The sequence below is a fragment of the Macrobrachium rosenbergii genome, chromosome 26 (assembly GCF_040412425.1).
Source record: "Macrobrachium rosenbergii isolate ZJJX-2024 chromosome 26, ASM4041242v1, whole genome shotgun sequence".
In the NCBI taxonomy this organism is placed as follows: Eukaryota; Metazoa; Arthropoda; class Malacostraca; order Decapoda; family Palaemonidae; genus Macrobrachium; species Macrobrachium rosenbergii.
Genome location: NC_089766.1, coordinates 37,657,735 through 37,671,203, shown reverse-complemented (window position 1 = coordinate 37,671,203; position 13,469 = coordinate 37,657,735). Strand labels below are relative to the sequence as shown.

The following is a 13,469-nucleotide window of genomic DNA, read 5'->3' as shown; positions in this document are numbered from 1 at the left end:
CCAGACTGAGCAAATTTTAGGATCCCAGTAGGAAACGAAACAATCAGATGATGTCATTAAGGCATTTTGGGAATGAGATACAAATGAAAATTCTAGAAAAGGAAGATGACGTCACTTCTTGAGCAAAATACTTTGAACGCAATTAGGACAATACATGTAGCATTATGAAATTACTTGTCTTCTCCTCATACAGGACAAAGCTTTTACAGAAATCTTAACACGATCAAAACGTGCAGCAACTGGCTAATTATGACTGGCATGTTTTAAAAACAAAACGAAAAATCTGAGTTGGTTTCCAGAATGGAGCAGCTATTATCATCTCTTCCCTGTCAATGTGTTATCTTTCACGATGAAAACTTAAGTGAAACAAGCCTTCACTACCACACATGTGTTGCTGATATACTACATTACTATTAATAGTGTATTATTAATTCTAAATTATGTTGATAAGTTATCTAAATCACTAACCCTTTTGAGATTTGACATTATACTGCATACGAAATATCAACAATTATTACTATTACACATAACACACAAAAAATAGAAGAGTAAATAAATGAAAACCATGGGATGATATACGTATTAAAAGGCAACATCATGAAAATATATATATGTATATGTGTGTATGCATATATATATATATAAATAAATATATTATATATATATATATATATATATATATATATATATATATATATATATATATATATATATATATATATATATATATATATATATATACATACACACATACACACAAATATATATATATATATATATATATATATATATATATATATATATATATATATATATATATATATATATATATATATATATATATATATATATATATATATATATATATATATATATATATATATATATATATATATATATATAAAATTTATATGTGTGTGTGTGTAAGTGTGTTACAATCTTAGTTCTCAAAGTTACTTCGCTCCCCAAGCTATATGTACAGAAGTTTACTTTTTAAAGACTGAGTGCATTAACATTTACTAACAAAATGGCACAGTTTCGAATAGGTGTAATTATTATATAGCTTTCTTTAGAGCAACTTCTTCCCAAGGTATATATTTTCGATACTGATGGGTTATGGGACGTGTTTAAACAAAATTTGGATACTCTTTGCTTTTAGGATGAAATATATATTTAGAATCTAGTGGTTACTTTTTATATAAATTTTATACAATCTTAGTTACTCTCAAAAAGTGACCAGTGATTCATTTAAAGAGCAATTATAAATGATAGTTAAGGTGGCTCTATTCCAGCAGTAGAAAATGTATCTGAAATAATATATATATATATATATATATATATATATATATATATATATATATATATATATATATATATATATCCAATAATCAGTATTATCCACATGACATTTTTTATAATTTCATGTGCTAAGTGATAAATAAATTAATATCAAATTCAGTATATCCACAAAGCCTTACATGAGCCGTTGCGTGGGAAATATTCTATGACAATGAGAACAATACGCATTATGGGAGCCGCTGATAACATACAAATCCGTACCCAATATTTTATTGATACTCTGTGCCATATATCTAAAAACACACACACAAAAAAGTTCTTTTATCATGCTTAGCTCTCTAGTATGATTTTTATATATTATATATGTAAACATATTTTCATAAATATACGTGGGCAATTACATGGGCAATTACATAAATAAATTAATATATATATATATATATATATATATATATATATATATATATATATATATATATATATATATATATATATCTATATATATATGCTTTCATAATCAATCCATTACGGATGTTTTTTGTCTAAAATTAATATTTATATTTTCCTCTGTTCTTACGAAATGGACAAATATTATGGACAAATATTTTGTATGTTTGTCTTGGTTTAAGCAACACCGGTTTCAAATACACTTCATTTCAAGTTGCCGGCTCACAAATATTTGAATTGTTTATACATAGAATCATAACTAATACTTTCCTTATAATTTCATATATTCTTTGCTATGTTTCTAATGTAGAGAATTACAAAACTGTCAAATGTAATTGCAATGGTATATAAATTAAAGAAATTTTCCTCTCAGTGTATTTTTGAATACTTTCACCCCACAACAGAGAAAAACTACCGATTTATTGAGACACTAATAGATAAGGCTAAGATACTTTAAGTAAAAGCAGAGGTAAATCCCCTATTCTCAAAGTAGAAAATGTGTAATACAAGGGCTTATAGAGTAATCCCTCCAACCAACCATTACCATCTGCCTGGGATTAGCGAGGGATTCAAGTCTGATACCTTAAAGGGGCGTATGAATATGAGTACTGGCTTAAAGATTTTACCTCTGTTGCTACAAGACTGCTGTTGCAAATCTGATCATTGAAATTATATATATAGTACAGTATATATATATATATATATATATATATATATATATATATATATATATATAATATATATATATATATATATATATATATATATATATATATATATATATATATATATATATATATATATATATATATATATATATATATATATATATATATAATCATGAAGCTACAAAAAGCTTAATATCGAATTCGATACCTCAGGATATCTCCGTTGGAGAACTGTCGCCGAAGGGAATTTATATAAGTGATAAATGAATTGGAATCGTCGGGACACGAACCGTGACACGAAAACCTATTTAGCGACTCCAGTGGACGTTAACCATTGAGCCATCAAGGCTCAATGGTTAACGTCCACTGGAGTCGCTGAATAGGTTTTCGTGTCACGGGTTCGTGTCCCGACGATTCCAATTCATTTATCACTTATATAAATTCCCCTTCGACGACAATTCTCCTATGGAGATATCCCGAGGTAGCGTGAATTCGATATTAAGCGACATTTGTAGCTTCATGATTGTATATAAATCACGGTGTGATAAAAATTTCATACCAATTCATGCTATTTCGGGAATATCCCCGATGGGAAATTATCACCGAAGGGGAATTTTTAAAGTGATAAATGGATCGGTACCGCCGGATCTCGATCCCTCGACAAGGTACGAATTTTAAAGTGATAAATGGATCGGTATCGCCGGGTCTCGATCCCTTGACACGGTACCTTGTCGAGGGATCGAGGTCCGGCGGTACCGATCCATTTATCACTTTAAAAATTCCCCTTCGGTGATAATTCCCCGTCGGGGATATTCTCGAAGTAGCGTGAATCGGATATTAAGCGACATTTGTAGCTTCATGAATGTATATAAATCACAGCGTGATAAAATTATATATATATATATATATATATATATATATATATATATATATATATATATATATATATATATATATATATATATATATATATATATATATATATATATATATACATACATACATATATTTACTGCACCACTCTAGGATATACTCTTGCAGTACTTTTTCCATTCATCCATTCAGCAATTTTCAAGTGTGCCTGCCTTCCTTACTAAACACCTCCAACTTCTAGATTATTGCAATTTAACTAGAGAGTTTGTGAGCTATGTGTAATTTAGTTCGCATTAACCATCGCTATGAGTTTTGTGCTCAGATGCAGTTCATCTCTATCTCAGTTCTATCGTCCTCCACTCTTCTATATAGGTAAATTGAAACCCATGTTCCCATTTACTCATTTCTTCCCATTTCTGTGATTCTTAACCGCATAATGCACAAGAAGTTCATGTAGCTTCGGCTGTTTTTGTATTACGTACTCGTATATTCACACTACACTTCCAAATAGGAGAGTTGACTCAACAATATCTTGTCTTTGTTAGACATTCTAGCATTTTTTGTAACACTTTCCCCAATATAAATTAAAAGTGGACACTTAATGGAGTATAGCATAGCGCTGGCGATCATACATTGCCATTCTTCCACTGTTTATAATAACATTAATTTCTCCATCATAATCTTAACCTAGCCAATATTTTCTTTCAAATTTCTCTCCTTGGAAAACATTTCAAATTCACTAACTTCTGCAGTTTGTCGTTTTCAGAGTAAAACTGTATTACTGCAAATACTTACAATGTCACACCTATATGTAATGTCCTGTCGCTAACATCATGCATTAGTACATCCATATAATCACGTAACAGCCATACAGACATAGCACACCCTTGTTTCATATCCACACTGCATCTCTATCAGTTCTATTTCAAACTTTTCCTGTTGCAACTTTTCCTATTTCCATGTATGCCGCGTGCATATTTTCCCCGTAATTCGTAAACTTCTCGCATAACTGTGTTATAGCTCACTTGATCCCAAAACTTTCTCCTTTGTTTCAAACCACTGTTTGTTCCCTACTTTCGCAACTGAAATCCTACCTTCCACGTTCCCATGTACCCTAAGTATGATTGTAAACTCTTATATTCTCCTCTAGTTTCTTTTCCGTATAAATCTACTATTATATCTCCTTCTCCGTTATGTAGAACAATAACATTTCTCATCCATTCATTAGGAATCTTTTGCCCATTCACTCCAACCTTAAACACCATGGTCAGCCATTCTATCACATCACCTTGCTTCTTATTATCAACATCTTATGTTTTACAATCCTTCAACCATTTGTGTTGCTTTTCTTACATCCTCTTTTTTTTTATCTTTCCAGATATTCAAGTTAAGGAAAATGACGACGAATGGAATGGATCTAGTTTTAATAGTCTTCATTTTATTTGGTAAGTATTTTTTCGAACACTGTAGTTTTCACAGAATGGTTCAATATTAATGATTTAGAAAATTTAAATTATAATATGTAATGTTTACGGAGTTCCTTTATGTATGTATGTATGTATGTATGTATTTCATGAGGGTCGCTCAAGAGTACATATATAAAACAATCCTTCAATTGTTGAAGGATGGACTGACCGACACTGCAAGTACCTACACAGCATCAGTCGCTGCATATACCTACATAATCCGAGCACCAATTAAGACACCAAGGGATTGTTTTGTACATTTGCCTACAAGTGCTAAATTTGACCCCGAATAAACAACAAAATATTGTTTTCTTATTTGAAAAGTATTATTATTATTATTATTTTATTGAAATTGATTGCTGCGTCAGCTGCATTCAATTTATACAGAGTTTTCTCCTTCTTTTTCTAATTACTGCCTTTTCTTGGTTACTGCGTTGTGCTAGTAACTCTCCGATACTTGTTATTTCTAGAGAGGGAAACAGTCGTGAATCAGGATATTATATATTTCTGGCTTATACAATGCGCTACCGGGAACTTAAATCTGGGTTTCGTAGTCCGTAGAATTGTTCAGGTCTGTCAAGTTGTCACTCTGCTACATGTATGTTAAGCCAACGTTTCTCTCAGTCTCGGTTGGCCATGTTCACGGCAAAGGGTGGGAGTAGACTGGTGTTCATACTGGGTCCTACTCGTTATGTAAGCGATGGTCAGGACTTCTGACTTCTGACTGGCCGAGGTGAAATGCAAGCCGCTCATTGGTGAGCGAGAAGTTTCTTCAAGCCAAATTTCCAAACTCGATGGCCACGCTGTTGTAGTCTGGCTGACCAGCGGGACCGGTGCGTGACGTCACTGCGTATATTTTCATTGGTCACCTGGTGGCTCGCTGGATGTTGCATTGCAGGGCCAGGGGTGATACTTGCTATGGTGTCTGTTGCTTGTCTTTGCACTGTAGATCGTCTAATGCTGGTGGGTAGGAAGAGAACATCCTGGGTCGTATTCATTGAGGGTTCTATTTGCTGTATTAAGAGCACCTTTGGCAACCTTAGGCGTCTCAAGTCCTGGGCCTTTCCAGTTATCTCGGTGCTTTCAATAATCATATTTCATGTGATGGCCGTAGAATGGGAATACCTCATACAGTTTTATAGCGCCTTCTTGCGCATGATAGGAAATCCTCTTAGCCAGCTTCATGGTTGTCATACTTATATATGAGCCGGGGCATTTAAAATGGTATACCTCGTTTGTCCGTCTAAGAGGATCTCTTATCGGCAGAGCTGGGTTGTTCCTCATTATCCGGTCTCTTGTGCGTCTATTTTCGTAGTAAATGACGTGGTCCAGTTGGGTGTTATCGTTGGTAGTATGCACATTCTCTGCAATAATTTTCTTTATGCATGTTCGTCTTCTTGGTTTTTACGGTGCGTTCCTGCTTTATAGTATAATTTAATTCTTTTTTGAGGGCGAGGCTGCGGCTGTTCACGTTCGTTATACCACCGATCCAGTGCTGCACGTATTTCCTCATTGGACAGGTTGGTATCGTTCTCGGCTGGCCCCGCGTTCAATTCTTCGACCGGCCAATGAAGAATTAGAGAAATTTACTTCTGGTGATAGAAATTAATTTCTCGTCATAATGTGGTTCGGATTCCACAATAAGCTGTAGGTCCCGTTGCTAGGTAACCAATTGGTACTTAGCCACATAGAATAAACTTAATCCTTCGGGCCAGCCCTAGGAGAGCTGTTAATCAGCTCAGTGGTCTGCTTAAACTAAAGTATACTTTTGCACGTATTTCCTTATTCACATGCTTGTTCGAATACCCGTCAGTCACGAGCCTTTGGGAGACCCGGTCTAGTACTTGGTTGGTGTCCTCTCAGGACAAACGGTGTGTTAGGGCCCTCCTTACGAAGGCCTTGATGGTGGTATTCTTATACCTTGCAGGGCACTCACTGTCTCCAGCAAGATAAAGTCCAAGTTTGGTCTGCTTCGTGTACATGGAGGTTCTCAGGCCGTCGTCGGTCTTGCAGACGAGAACGTCGAGAAAGGGAAGCTGTCCGCTACTGCTGAATTCCACTGTGTAATCCAGCGAGCTGTATTCCTGGAAAGTGCGGCGGAGTGTCTCTACTTCGTTCTCGTCGTCGGCCCGCACTAATATGTCGTCGATATAGTGCGCATAAATGCGCGGCCTTCGTATACGGGAAAAGACCCGCTCTTCTACTGTTATATAAAAGTTAGCGAAGAAGCACGCCTAAAGCGAGCCTATTGCCACACCATCTTTCTGCCTATACAAGTGGCCCTTGTGGGTGGAGAAGGGACCTTTTTCGTGCATATCTCAAGGAGGGCCTGTAGGGACCCTTCTAGGATATTCAGCTGTGGTGTAGAGGGGTCCCTGTAGACATGTTCGGTGATTAGGTCAATGGTCTCATCTACAGGAACAACCAGAAGTCAGCATGCAGTTGACCCCCTGTTGACCATCGCGTATATAATAGTAGGACCCAGCATGAACACCAGTCTACTTCTGCCCTTTGCTGTGAACATGCCCAACAGAGACTGAGAGATTGTTAGCCTTATATACATGTAGCAGAGTTACAACTCGACAGACCGGATCAACTCTACAGACTATGAAACCTTACATACATGTAACAGAGTTACAACTCGACAGACTATGAAACCCAGATTTAAATTCCCGGACACACATTGCATAAACCAGAAATATATTATATCCTCATCCACGACTATTTCCCTCTCCAGAAATGGCAAGTATCGAAGTTACTAGCGCAATGCAATAACCAAAAAAAAGGCAGTCATCAGAAAAGTGAAGAAAACTATATAAACTGAATGCAGCTGACTCAGCAATCACTTTCAATAAAGCGTGTTTGAAAATTGATCTAATACCCACATATTATTATTATTATTATTATTATTATTATTATTATTATTATTATTATTATTATTATTATTATTATTATAGCAGTTTCCACGGCGTTTAATTTATAGAGAGTCTCCTCTATTCTTCTTATCTTTTTTTCCTCAGCCTGTAGCTGGTATGTCAGGTTTCCCAAGGACATACAAAGAAAACAGAAATCTTTGCATGTCCTTGGGAGGGAAACCTGATATACCAGCTACGGGCTGAGGAAAAAAAGTTAATAAGAAGAATAGAGAAGACTGTATAAATTAAATGCCGTGGAAACAGATATAAGTTTTAATGCAACTGCCCTCAGAGAAGGTCTCTCCTTATTATTATTATTATTATTATTATTATTATTATTATTATTATTCTTCAGAAGATGAAACCTTTCATAAGGAACAAGCACACAGGGGCCATTGACTTGAAATTCAAGCTTCCAAAGAATGTGGTGTTCATTAGGGTATTCATTAGGAAGAAGTAAGAAGAGCTAAAGTGAAAAAGATTGGCTCACATTGGAGTTACCATATCAGCCAAAGCTAAATAAATGTCCGCCAACATATGAGAATATCAAATCCTAGAAAAGTCGGAGGTTAACGAAAAGTAGGCATTGTCTCAAGATTTTTAGGAACAAGGATTCGGAATTTAACCCCTGTTTCAATATATTATATATTAAAACAGAGGTAATTCCAATTGCAAATGCAGCATCACTTGGCTAAATAAACTAGAAATGTATTTTCAAATTATACTCATTCTACTGTACATACATACCGGTTTTCACCAAAATATTCCTCGCAATAGATGTAAAAATTAATGCACGCAGAGACAAAATATAAATTGGAGGAAATGTCTTAAAATAGCTGTGAACAGCATTAATGTACAGTACATCTGTTATTAAAGACCCATAACTACTTAAATATCTATTTTATCTATTTTTCCTGTGTTCACACATTATCTCTTCACTTACAAAATCCATTGTAGTAGTATCCAACTCTGCTTTACTGTTTATTTTTTAAGAAAGATCTCACAAGCATATTTCAGGAGAACAGACTGCGCCTTACTAGCGTGGGATTTTACATTAGATGGGGTTAACTTGAAATGCTAGCGAAGGATGAAGAATAAGAACACAACGCAAATTATCTGGACAAGGGAACCTGTTTCGGATGTGGTAATGCTGCTGTTGAGTCGTTATGAAAGTCAGGTTTATGGGAGTTATTTTTTTTTTTTCAAAGAAAACACCTCATGGTGTATACAATCGCAAGTGAAAGTAAGTCATTTAAAGAAAAGGAAATGCAAATAAAACAAATAGCAATTTTGAACACTGTATTAAAATAGAAGAAATACTGTTCAGTATTAGTTAATTTTACTTAAATTATTTCATATATATGTATATATATATATATATATATATATATATATATATATATATATATATATATATATATATATATATATATATATATATATATATATATATACATATACACGTGTGTGTATGTGTGTATACGTGTATGTGTGTGTGTGCATGCATGGATCAATGTGCGTAATCAAGCTCGGATACTTTGAAAAAATCTCTTATACTTTGAATGTTTAACTCATGTAAAATGTGTTTGTTTTAATTCTTCAGGTCAAACCTCAAGCGACACACTTCCCACTCTCTCTCTCTCTTCTTTCGACACATCCTATTCCGCTTACTATGCATCTTCCTCTTCTGAACACGCACATTCTCCCTCATCATCATCATCTTCCGCTTCTTCTTCTTTCTATAATGGAACCCCGAATCAACGCTTCAACAGCCATTCCAACTTCCCCTTCCTCTCGAGACCCCCGTCCCCGCTGTCCTCTTCCCCGATGCAACTGGCGGTGAAGATCCAGCCCAAGTACCGATCAAACGCCCAGATGCAGCCGCAGCACTCGCGTTTCGCGCACGACAAGCAGCGATCAGCCGACGCTGGAGACGATGAGTACGAGGACGAAGAGGATGACTATTATCCGAATTACTACGACGAGGACGGAAGGATTAAGAATGGCAACTCGACCTTCGACAGTCTGAAGCCTCGAGGGCCCTATTTCGCCTCAGATAACTCCTCCATGCGGGTTTATTTGGGCTCCACTGCCACGCTGGAATGTACAGTGCTCGACTTGACGAACGAATCGGTAAGTAACTCAGAATTATTGGTGAACCAGGAGAAAATACCGTGGGCGTTTATTCACAAATAAGAATGAGAATTTGCTGACGTCAAAAATGAGCTTGAAGATATAGTGCGATTCGTATATCTGCATTAGCTTCCAGGATAATTGTTTCTCATATTCCCTAATCGAAAAAAATGGTAATAAATTTTGAGGAAAATAATTCTGTACGGATCCGTCTATCATTTTACATATAGTTTAGATATGTTTTCTTTTCGTACAACATAAACTTCATTTATCAACTCTGAAATTCCAAAATGCTACTAAAACATGTTTGCCATTATTATCTACTTTTTATTTTAGTTCTAAATGTGGAGAGAATTGCTAAATATTTTGAACAAATATTACGTGTTCCCCCTGTCTTGGAACCCTGAAGAGGAAATCCAGTACATTGGCTTCGAAAATCGGAGTACGAATTTTTCCGCTATAAAATGGTTTAGGGAAAATACATAAAACTGTTGAGAATGCCGTCGACAAATATTTGGGTAAGGTTTCCTTTCTTTGGAGACTGATTGAATGCAAACATTAATGTTTGCTGAACATTGGCTCCAACAAAATATTCAGTGAAATTGTTCCTTCAATATAGAACAATCTTTTCGAAAAAAAGTAAGGATAGAAAAGGGCAAGGCTTGCGAACTAGTCAGACATTAATGTAAAATATTGCATATTGAATGAGGTAAGAATGTACTTAAAAAGTTTTGTATTTCAAATCTTTCTCCACTCTCATCAATGAAGGGACAATTTACTTCACACCAGCTGCTCCTATTTAAAGTGAACTCCGCGGCCTGGGGTCATAGTTTTTACTTGTTTTATTTTTATAATGGGAATAATGAAATTGAAAATCATTTACTTGGAGAGAGAGAGAGAGAGAGAGAGAGAGAGAGAGAGAGAGAGAGAGAGAGAGAGAGAGAGAGAGAGAGAGAAGGGCTATCGTTATGGTCTGAGACAACACATTTCTTACTTTTGTGTTTATAATGGGAATAATGACATTGAGAATGCTTTACTTGGAGAGAGAGAGAGAGAGAGAGAGAGAGAGAGAGAGAGAGAGAGAGAGAGAGAGAGAGAGAGAGATTATATCTCCAAGGCTTGGGGTCATATTTTTTCCTTTTTTTGTGTTTATAATGGGAATAATGACATTGAGAATGCTTTACTTGGAGAGAGAGAGAGAGAGAGAGAGAGAGAGAGAGAGAGAGAGAGAGAGACCCAGTATTAGTATTACTTTTTTATGTTTATAGTGGGAATAAAGAAATTATTAGAATCCTTTACTTTTATATATAAATTAAATATATATATATATATATATATATATATATATATATATATATATATATATATATATATATATATATATATATATATATATATATATATATATATATATATATATATATATATATATATATATATATATATATATATATATATATATATATATATATATATATATATATATATATATATATATATATATATATATATATATATATATATATATATATATATATATATATATATATATATATATATATATATATAGAGAGAGAGAGAGAGAGAGAGAGAGAGAGAGAGGTTGATATGACTGTATTAATTTTCAAAGACTAGAAAATTTAATCCATTTCATAGTAGTTGTTACAGTTCTTGAAACCAGCTCGTTGTGTTCATTTACAATTGTGATTATTGCAGTTCAAATGAGAAAGCGATAAAAGAATATTTTGGATGATTTCAAAATGAAGAGTGAAGACTTAGTTAAATCAGCAATCAGGATACGAATGGGAAAGCACCTATGAAAGAGTACAGTTCAGCGAAAGAGGTTCCAGCTAAATAGAATAATTGCTAAGGATTACCCCATTCATAATACAGGGTGATTGAAAAGTAACTCCCCTTTTTTTAAAATTCTTATAATTTATTTAAGTATAATTTTTACAAGAAATGAATATGAGCAGAAAGCGTATAGCATGAAGTTTAATTTAAAATTCGATATGGGCATCAGTATTCGCGACAAGCTTCTCAAGCCGCCCGGGAACTGCATCAACTGATTTCACAAGGAACTCTTAACTTCTCATATTCGCTTTTCAGGTTCTTCCAAAGTCGTTGGTTTGTTAGAGTAGACTTGCTCCTTTAACCAACCCCAAAGAAAAAAAAAAAAAGCCGCAGGGTGTTAAGTCAAGGCTTCTGGCTGGCCACTCGTGCGAACCACGATGACCCATCCATCTCCCAGGGAAGTGGCCATTCAGCCCTTCACGAACAACAATAGCAAAATGTGGAGGAGCTGCACCTTGCATGAAAATCAAATCTTCAGTTTCTCCCAAGTACTGATGACTGGCCAGATTTCATCTTGCAGCATGGTGAGATACATTTCGGCATTCGTGGTGCCGGGAAGGATGAAGGGACCCACAATACTGTCCGAAGTCCTTCCACACCATACCACTACCTTGGGATGATTCTGCATTTTTTCAGAAATAATACGAGGATCATGTCCAGCCCAGTAATGGCAGCTGTGACTGCTTACAAATCCACCGATGTGGAACACCGCTTCATCACTCCAGAGGATATTTTTAAAGAGAACAGACCAATTTTCATACCAAACCAACATAACCTTCCCAAACTGGATACGAATGTCACAGTCTTCAGCAGAGAGTGCTTGACAGTAGTGCGGCTTCCAAGCATGCCACTTAAGGTCCTTCTTGAACCCAGTTTGTACACAGTGAAAGAAGATCCCACTTTCCCCTGCTGCTTGTCGAATTTACTTTTTTTGGCTATGAGTACATATTTCTTGAACAACTTGCACTACCTACGGGTCACTGGAACTGGAAAGACGACTGCTTTTTCGAGTATCAGTTACATATCCTGTAGCCTAGAGCCTTGATGGCCAAGTCTGTTAGAGCAGCAGCCTCGGACTTCTTAGAGGTCTGTGGCGCAGGTTCAAATCCTCAGCCGACCACTCAGAGAGGCGGACACTTTGCTATCCATGTAGACACCCCGGGGTTATGTACGTAATCAACGGATAGGTTTGCTCAAAAGCAAATGAGTGTTACAGACTAATACACACACAAACAAAGCCACTCCAACATCTTCTAAAAACATAACAGACACCTCACACGTCTCGACTGTCGACCTAACCGTGCAACGAGTCCTCGCTGCTGGGAGAACGGGCGCTGGTGACTGGTACAATACATGCACATGCGCTACCGGGGTCTTAGCGATGACAGGCAGGGCAGCCGATGGAGACCACAAAGTCTATCCCAAAGCCAAAGCCAAATCAAAGTCCTTCAAAAAGAAGGCATCGTGCTTTCCCATACAAATGGGAAAAAAGCACGTTAAAAGAAGAAGTTACAGATCCTGTAGCCATGAGTTTTGCATGACAATTCTCGATCGTCTTTTCATCAACTTGAGCATGTCTTCCTTTAATGGTCCTCCACCATCTTTGCACTTGAACAATGGATCTCCAAACTTCGTAACTTGCCGCTAGCTGGGCACGCTCCTGCAGGGTAAGACGTCCGGCCATGCTAGTAGGGCTTCTAGATTTCAAACAAAATTCTCGATACTAAAAAAACAACATAAATTTATTTCCCATACATTTAAGGAATGCACAAAAAATGAGACAATTATTACAATTTATAAATAAGTTATAGGTA

At 35.6% G+C, this 13,469-nt stretch overlaps 1 protein-coding gene across 2 annotated transcripts in view; it reads left to right on the top strand.

Annotated features, from left to right (window-relative positions):
* LOC136853128 (uncharacterized) overlaps window positions 1-13,469 on the top strand; it is a 79,939-nt gene that overhangs the window by 51,788 nt on the left and 14,682 nt on the right. For both annotated transcript variants that reach the window (XM_067128426.1, XM_067128428.1), the window contains exons 2-3: window positions 4,666-4,732; window positions 9,272-9,801. In XM_067128426.1, coding sequence (XP_066984527.1) covers window positions 4,666-4,732; window positions 9,272-9,801 — 597 coding nt within the window. The remainder of the gene's footprint in view (window positions 1-4,665; window positions 4,733-9,271; window positions 9,802-13,469) is intronic.